The 9,237-nt window shown below is 41.0% G+C and overlaps 1 protein-coding gene across 1 annotated transcript; it reads right to left on the minus strand.

Moving 5' to 3' along the window:
• Nucleotides 1-556: 556 nt before the first annotated feature.
• Nucleotides 557-9,016, minus strand: CCR7 (C-C motif chemokine receptor 7). The gene is made up of 3 exons (XM_042475117.1): nt 8,899-9,016; nt 6,415-6,464; nt 557-3,089 (listed from the first exon to the last, which is right to left on the minus strand). Exons 1-3 carry the CDS (start codon nt 8,906-8,908, stop codon nt 2,010-2,012), a joined length of 1,140 nt encoding a protein of 379 aa, XP_042331051.1. The 5' UTR covers nt 8,909-9,016; the 3' UTR covers nt 557-2,009.
• Nucleotides 9,017-9,237: the final 221 nt, after the last annotated feature.

Below are 9,237 nucleotides of genomic sequence, written 5' to 3' on the forward strand. Positions count from 1 at the left end.
TTCTCAGACAGAGATTTTGTTTATATCATCTATAGCAAAAATGATCCCTGGGGAGGGGGAGGTAAGATCCCTCCCCTAAATTTCTGATTTCTTCCCTGCACCTCCAAATTCAGAATATTCCAAGGTGGTCTCTGTGTCAAGAAACAATCTTTTAACAATTTGCTCTCCTGGAGAGATTTTACTGGAATATCTCACGCTATCAACATTATTTTGTCAAGTTTAAGATTCTGGCCAGGAATTTCCTCAAGAAAAACCAACAGTAATAATTTTGTTCACAATATTCTGTCAACAAACATACAATATATTATTTAAAACAGGTAAGAGAACCCTTGAGCAGATGGCATAGTGCATTTTTTTATATTGAAGATGGAGCAAGCTTTTTCCACTGCTTCAGAGACTAGGTCATGGAGCAATGGATTCAAACTACAAGAAATGATATTCCACCTAAAGTTTAGCAAGAATTTCCTGATGGTAAGAGCTGTTCAACAGTGGAACATGCTGCCTTGGAGTGTGGTGAAATTTCCTTCTTTGGGTTTTTTTTTAAACAGAGGCTGGATGACCATCTGTTGGGAATACTTTGTGTATTTCTACATGTCAGGGGGTTGGATTGAATGTCCCTTGTGGTCTCTTCTAACTCTATGATTCTATTATCTACTTCACCACTGGGAAACTTTAGGGAGTTCATAATGTTGTAGTGGAATCAGGGCTTGTAGGATCAATGATGCCATTTGCCATTTGATGTCACTTGGCACCCCCTCATATATCCCTGTTCCTTCTAAGCCTAGATGATATAATCATAGTTGCAGAGCTATGATACAAGGTACATTTAGGGTGGCTTGGTTTTCAATTGGCAGTTAAAACCCATTAGCTTTACAAAGGACTTGTGTGTGGTGGATATGTACTAGCTTGTGGTGGATATGAACTGGTAGAACTGGTTTGTTGATATGGCTTAATATAGCTGCTTGCACTTTTGGAATTTATAATTGTGACTATGGTGGCAATCACAATGACCGCTTGAACATCAGAATTTACCATAGCACCACTGAAGCCACATGCACAGATACCATTATATAGCCCATTATAAACACAGGACAGTACAGGAATGAGAACTTTGATGCTTACTGTGGACAACTAATGGAATGGCTAATAACAAGATTGGTATACAACACTCAACTTATATGTGCCTTCTGCAGGCTATAGATATATAGATAGGTATATTAAACAATCATATTCTACAATGTTTGTCTTTAAATGCATCTTCTGTATAGGAAACAAGCATAGACATCAGCAGTTTAACAACACATTCATTTCTTCCTTGAATCACTTGAAGCGGTTTGGTCACAACCATCTAGGTTGCACAGGTGGATATGAAGCGAGGAAGAGGAAACTTAGACAAACAAGTTTTTTTTTGGGGGGGGGAGGGTGCGTGTGCCTTGACCCAGATGGTCATTTGGTCTATTTTACAGCTGGCATAACAATAATATGGGGATGGCAGGGGAGAAAAAGAAATCAAATAGAGAAACTGGCGGTGGGGTGGGAGAGATAGAAACTAGGAATAAAATAATGAAATGTGTTTATCTGCTTGTGCTCATGTTTGTTTCTTACTCTGTGGAACAAACTGAACTAGGTTCACCTTTTTATATTTGCATTGTTCTTGATGCAATTCCATTTGGCGTAGGCACATAGTGACTATTATTATGACAAATCATCTTTGGATTCACAATTCGGATCACCTCTTTTGGTTTACAGAGCACTTTGCTTCACCCTGTGGTTCACTTTTTCAGATCTGTAAGCAACAGTTCACTTTTTGCTGCTTTGTGGCCTTTATTAGCCTGGATTTCATTACAGTTGATCTACAGAAGGGTTGGTCAAGAAGGGATGATCTTTTGCTTCTGGTAGCATACCTGCCTGGCGAGCTTCAGAGGTCCTTTACTCAGTCCCTCACAAAGATGGATGTCATTAACTCAATTTCATGGTCAGTTTGCCATTTCTGTTGTGTCCATAGTGCTTCATGGGGAGAAAGTGGTGGTGGTATCAGTTTCTGTGCCAATAGAACATCGGTTGTTCTCCAGCTTTGTCGACCACTTCCAGAGCTGTGCTTGGCTGATACAGTTCAGGTTTTTAAGGAGCCGGAGCAAGTCATTGCGAAACCTGACACCTATGAAGGCATACAGGAAGGGGTTGAGACAGCAGCGGAAGCAGGCCAGGCTGTATGTCACATCACTGGCCACATCCATGCGCTTGATGGCATTGCACTGGCCAGTCGTATTGTTGAAGGCCGAGATGGTTTCAGCAAGCATGACACTGTTGTAGGGCATTTGAAAGAGGACAAAGACAACCATAACTGCAATGAGGACCTTGATGGCTCGGTTCTTCTCAAAGCTGCGGGCTTGTAACAAGGTCCTGATGATGATCCAGTAGCAGAAGGTCATCACCAGCAGGGGCACTAAGAAGCCAAAGACCATCTGAGAGATTCTGATGGAGGTGCTGAAGGCAAGCAAGTTGACTGTTTTGAGGGTGCAGCGTGGCATCTGCGTTTCAGACTCATACACACCCCTGTGCATTGCCTCAGGGAGTGAAAGGATGAAACCCAGTATCCAAATGGAGAAGCAGGTGATCTTGCTGGCAAGCACCCTCTGGGAGCGATGGCGGTGGGCTGAGGGAGCTTGGACAATGGCAAAATAGCGGTCAATGCTGATGGAGAGGAGCAGCAGCATGCCACTAAAGAAACTCATCTGACAAATGCAGTGGACAGCCTTGCAAGCAAAGTCTTTGAAGACCCAATATTTGGCTGCGCTGACTGCCCAGAAGGGGAGAGTCAACTGGAAGAGGATGTCAGCCAAGGCAAGGTTGAGCAAGTAGATATCTGTCATTGTCTTGAGCCTCTTGAAGTAAATGTAGGTCAACATGACCAAGCTGTTACCAGCCAGGCCCACAAAGCACACAATGGAATATATGGTGGGTAAGAAAGTAGCTCGGAACCTTCGAATCTCTTCCTTCTTGCAGACCTCCTCATATAGATTGTAGTCAATAGTGTAATTATAGTCACCACTGTCATACTCAAGTGTCACATTCTCACCCATGCAGAACTAGAAGGAAAATCAAAGCATCTGTTACAATCTAAATATTGACTGGCAACATCTGAGCAGAATTCTCTATGTCAGGACTGGGAACATATGATCTTTCAGATGTTGTTAGACTGCAGTGTCCATTAGTCCTAGCCAACATAATTAAATGTGATGAATGATGGGAGCTGCAACCTAGCAAAACCAAGAGGGTCACACATTCTCCACTCTGGTTTGATGTAGGGGGGGAAAGCCAGGAAAAAAATTACTGTTTGGGGTTACAATTGACAGAATAGCCCAATCAGCATATTCAATTCCCAATTTTGGGCATTGTTTTCTGAAAAAGTAACTTTTTCAAGTTCTGTCAATCGCTGTGAAACATCTTCAGGAAGAGATGGTCCTTTCACTGTGTGCTTATTCCTTGAATGCCACTCTCTGGGACCCATCTACCAATAAACTTACAATGTTTATTGTATTTTATCTTGTACTGGCTGTATGCCGTAATAATAAATGATTGATTGATTGGTAAAGTCGTTTAAGTATTGTGGCAAGTAATGCGATTACTTTTTGTAGAGAGGCAAGATATAAATAAATGTTGTTATTATTTATTTATTTATTTATTACTTGTTTAGCATGAATGTTAGAGATTTTTGACCTATATAAGAAAACTACAGTTCCCAGAGTTTCCGGTGATGAGGAAATACTTGAGAAGTCATTTCAAGCTTCTGTTTTACAACATATGCCCATATAGTCAGTGGGAAAACTAAGAGAGATGCTATTCAAGCAGTTAGCAATTGCATAAAGGGCTAGTAATGAAAACTAAATAGCATCTGGACAGGTATTTTGTGGGTGGGATGTTGGTGGAGAGATGTAACCCTTTGCCTTTACAAAACAGACAAAACTTCAATTCCTGAGTATACTAAAGCTATCAAATATTAGAAGCCCTTTGCCTCCTCCTGAGATATCAATTTAGGTTGGTCTGGAGATGCTATTTCTTGCTACAGTATTTGCTTGATACCTGGAAGCTTTTCTTATCCTGTTGTTTATTACAGGATGTCAGGGTAGTATACAATACTATATAAACAATTTAAAACATCTCTACACTAAAATCATAAACATTTGAATAAGATAAAAACACATTAAACATAGTAACAGTTAAACCAAGCAACAGTCAAAACCACTTTTAAACCGGCAACAATTTAAAACCAGGTGTGTGTGTGTGTGTGTGTGTGTGTGCGCAAGTGGATAAATAGGTACCACTTTGGTGGAAGGTAACATCATTCCATGCAGTCATGCTGGCCACATGACCACTGGAATCATCTTCGGACAATGTTGGCTCATCAGCTTAGTAACAGAGATGAGCACCGGTTACGACTAGACATTGATGTCAAGGGAAATCCTTTATCTTTACCTTTATACACAGTATACTTCAGCCATATAATGACTCATTAGCAAAGACGTTAATGCTCAGTAAAGGGAGAGACAGCAGAAAAAGAAGAACACATTACAGATGGGTAGACTCAATCAAGTCACAGCCCTGAGTCTGCAGAACCTGAGCAGAGCTGATGATGACAGGATGTCTTATTCATAGAATTGCCATAAGTCAAAGTGACTTGATGGCAATTAACAACAACAACAACAACAAAATGGCATAAATATGAAAGTCTTTGGAAGCAGGTAGATGAGAGTGACCTTTAATTTTTTTGTTCTCCATCAATAGGTTGAGAATGTATATAAACTACCTTCTCCATTTCACCTCTCAGGAGCGGCTACAGCATGTGATTTCTGGTGCATGCCTTGCTATCCTTACGAGCATTTCAAAGGAAGCTGAAGTGTGTGTGACATTTGCAGTGGGAAACTCCAGACAATTAAAAACACACATCGAGAAAGTAATTTGCTTCTGCAGTTTAATTAGTCAAAATTTTATGACTGGAGGCCTGAACAGACAAGCCAAAATAAAGCTGCTTTGGGTCACTTTGGAGGTATGCTTTTAAATGACATGCACATCTTAAGAGGCCAGAAGTTGCACCAAAGCTGTACTCCAGTCCTTAGGACTGAAGCGTGGCTTTGGCACGGCTTCCAGACTCTTAGGATGCATACATTATTTAAATAGCATACCTCCAAAATGACCCGAAGACCCAATTTATTTTGGCCTGCCGTTTCGGGCCCTGGGTCTCCCTGGGAAGGGAGGGATCCTCCAGGTATTGGACTGAATTTGACACAAGATTTGGTTGAAGACTGGGTTGGGCAGGGTGGATGGGGCAAGAAGAGAAGAAACAGGGTAGATGGGACCAAGCTAGGAGAAAGCAACAGAGATGGCTAAGGACATGGGAAGGGGGGGGGGACATAGTGGCTAGAGTGTACCCACAGAAGCAATCATGGTCTGGGGCTGAGAAGTTGTAGGCAGAGTAAACAGGATAAAGCCTTTTGAGGTTGGCCTCTACAGGCCATATAGTCCTTAAAACAAACCAAAACAAAATCTTGTAGGCTTATAAGGTTTATATCTTGTGGTGGGCTCAGTGAGCAAGGGCTCCTACCACATCCTGTGGGTGTACAAAAGAAAAATCACTTAAAAAGAAAGGAAGACGACAGCCCACCAGAATACCTTCCATCCTTTTCTTGCAAGTGTGAAAGTGAAGATTTAGAGAGGAAGAAAGGGTTAGGAAAACAATACCTAAAACCAACCTGAGCTGCTCATGCAACCCAGAAATGGTGGCAAAGTGTAGTTAATGTGTCCTTTTAGGATAGCTGCCTACATGCTGTCATCCTCTGATAGCATGGCTATTACATCATAGGTTTTGTAAACTAACACATCTGTGGAGGGACCAGGTTGGTGAAGGCTGGTTTAGAACATAACAACTCTGCTAGATCAGACTGAAAGTCTACTGCTTTAGCATTCTGTTTCCACTATGACCAATCAGATACTGATTTGAAGTTAACAAGCAGTGCATGAGCCCAACAGCACCTGCCACTCTGCAGCTGCAAGTTGTTCAATACCACTTTAGATTTGATGTTTAGGGTGTTGAACTGGCACTTGAGAGTTTCAAGTTCCCTCTTAGCTGCTAAAAGCTAACTGTTCTGATCATGTTCTCTCAGACTGACATATCTCACAGAGTTGGTATGAAGAGAAAATGGGGATCCACGGATTCGCATCTGGTGCCTTGAGCTAATTAGAGGAAAGTCAAGATAGAACAGTATCTAATAAATTTCTGTATCAAATAATGCATTTGTTTAGTATCAACATTTAACATTATTTAACAATATTTAACAATATTTAACATTTTCCTGCTGCAGCAGTGATACATAGGACATCAATCAGATTTTTTTTCTTTCTTTCTTGGCATCATACCTGAGAAAGGAGAGGAAGGTTCCAAAGGATGGCCACTTTCAGAAGTTGGTCTAGAGGAGAGAAATACACAACAGCCAACATTACTGCAAGCCTCCTTCTTACCAAACAGCAAAGTGGGCAATCTGCACTCAAGATTGGGATTCAGGTATATTGTTTTTCACAAAAACAGATCACTCAGGTTTAGTGTGAAGCAGAACCTGGGAAAGTTACTTTTTTGAACAAAAAACCCAACTAAAAACCTCTTTCCCAAGCTGCCCCCTGCAGTGGCTCTTTAAGATTGGGAATCAGGCTGTGATGTACAACAGTCATGGGCCATACAAGAGTAATTGCAATAAGCATGTCTGTGATTGAGGATTTTTATTTGCATTAGTTTCTAGGATTGTACAGATCTCCATAAGGATTTTTGCATGTGTTTTCTAATGCCTTGGCTGGAAAGTATTGTAGAGTCCGCCCTTGTCATTCTGGACCAACACCCCCCTCCCCGGGTGTAAGGCAAATTTAGTGTATGCTGGAGTCCCATGTAATTGAATGGCGGCGCACTCCATTTTGTCCCTCGCCACTCGCCATCCGTGTAAGCTGGAATCCGCATATGGCAAGGGTGCGTATGTGAAGGGAGGAGTGTAATTTGAAAGGGGGTTTACAAGGTAGTAGATAAGGGAGTGGTGTCAACAGAGTTGGCATCACCCAGTGTGGTTATTCATGGTGTCACACACACCCCATTGACCTCCTCCCATACCACATCATACAGAATCCTTAGTAATTTTTTATTGTACTAAAGTTACTCATAAGTCATAATTCCCATATGTAATGGTATGTATGTAATTCCTGAATGTAATGGTAATAGTTTTGTCTTAAACAACTAGCAAAAAATTATACCTTTATATTATACACACAGCCTGAATGTAATCACGTATACATAGTTTCATGCTTAAAGTGAAAATATGTAAAGATTTGATATTTTTAAAGAAAAAATTAAAAATATATATTTTTAAAAGAGGCTTGGGGGCCTAGTCATTGCAGATGTTCAGACATCTAGAACAGCACTTTGATTTGTGCTTGGAGAAAGAACACAGTGCAAACACCAGTGCATTTCAACTACTTTTCAAACAAGCTTCCACTCCAGATTATCTACACAAGGCATCTTGCCTTAGTTGCTTTGGTCTTCTTCAACAGGTTAATATCATTTTGTTGTTTTTATCGTGAGGTTTCCTTGGAGGTTTCTTCAGAGAGAGTTTGCCATTGCCATCCTCTGAGGCTGAGAGCGTGTGACTTGCCCAAGGTTACCCAATGAGTCTCATGGCTCAGTGAAGATTCAAACCATAGTCTCCAGAATCATAGTCCAACACTCAAGCCCTTACACTACACTGGCTCTCTATTATTATTTACTTGTAATTTATTAAATTACATTTATTAAATTTCTTTTTCAAATCTACAACAGACATAATAAAGCCCACAACTGCCTACAAATGCACACACTTTCTTTAAACAAAGTGACATTTAAGATTGCATCTGCACTGCAAATATAATCTGGTTTGACACTTTAACTGCCATAGCTCAGTGTTATGGAATTCTGCATAGTTCTTTGAATCGCACTTTGAGACATTTAGCCTTCTCTATCCGAGAGTTCTGGTGCCACAACAAACTACAACTCCCCGAATCTCATAGCATTGAGCCATGGCAGTTAACGTGATGTCATACGGAATTATTCCTTCAGTATCGGTACTGAGAGCCAGTGTGGTTTAATGGTTTGAGTGTTAGACTACAGCTCTGGAGACCAGGGTTCAATTCATGGCTTGGCCATGAAACCCACTGGGTGACTTTGGGCAAGTCACATGCTCTCAGCCTTAGGAGAAAGCAATAGCAAAACCTCTTCTGAACGAATCCTGCAAAAAACAAGAACACCAACCCTATGATAGGTTTGTCTTAGGGTCACCATAAGTCAGAAATGACTTGAAGGCACACAACAACAACAACAACAACTCAGCCCTGCTCATAATTAATTTTGAATCTGAACGTATTTCATGAACCTTGTGAAATAATAACAACAAGAGCATGCACAGAGAGCTTGACCTATCACTGAGTAACTGTGCCACTGAGTGATAGGGGCTTCCAGAGCAGAGAGGTCATTTACCACCCGGTAAATATCACCTTGACATTTTGTAATTTGAAATCTGCAGTCCTTCCTACAGCCATAACAGGAACCCGGACAAGATAATAGCACAGTCTATTTGCTGTTACCACGTTTAAATTGAGACGTACTGGGGCTCTAAATCTGACCCTTGTTTCCCATTGTATTTCTGAGCCAAAATTATTATTGGCAATGAAATGGTACCCTCTGTGGGTCCAGCAACACACTATTAGTGTGATTACATCCAAAGATGAAGCCTTGCCATTAGTAACATGTTTGCAGGCTGGGCTTTGGCTCAAGTTGATACCTGTAGAACCAAGTGAGAAAGAGTAAAAGTGAGAGAAGATAGTACTCACCTCTGTCCATTGTTTTTTATGAGGCAGTTACAGAAACCAGAAAGGAAATGCAAGTGCTAGCCAACAAAGCTTATGAAGAGGATGTTACAATGGTCTTGTCTCAAAAGCAATGTATAAGGCACTTCCCTTTTATACTCAGCAGGCAGTTCACTTGTGCTGTATATACATAACTTTATATCCAGCAAGGAGCACATGATATGTGGTGATGAGAGGCTGAGAATGAACCAGATCTTTTCCACCTATGAACAGATTTGTGGAAGGGCATAAATAAGCTCAGGTGTTTCCTGCTGCCTTTGGAGAAACATGGGTAGAACTTATAAAGAGAACTTCATCCCTACA

Source organism: Sceloporus undulatus, chromosome 6 (assembly GCF_019175285.1).
Source record: "Sceloporus undulatus isolate JIND9_A2432 ecotype Alabama chromosome 6, SceUnd_v1.1, whole genome shotgun sequence".
NCBI lineage: Eukaryota > Metazoa > Chordata > Lepidosauria > Squamata > Phrynosomatidae > Sceloporus > Sceloporus undulatus.

Excerpts from the sequence above, each read along its gene's own strand:
- CCR7 (XM_042475117.1), bottom strand. Across the intron at positions 3,090-6,414 it reads ACCTTCCTCTCCTTTCTCAG|TTCTGCATGGGTGAGAATGT; the intron begins GTATGATGCCAA and ends TTTTCCTTCTAG.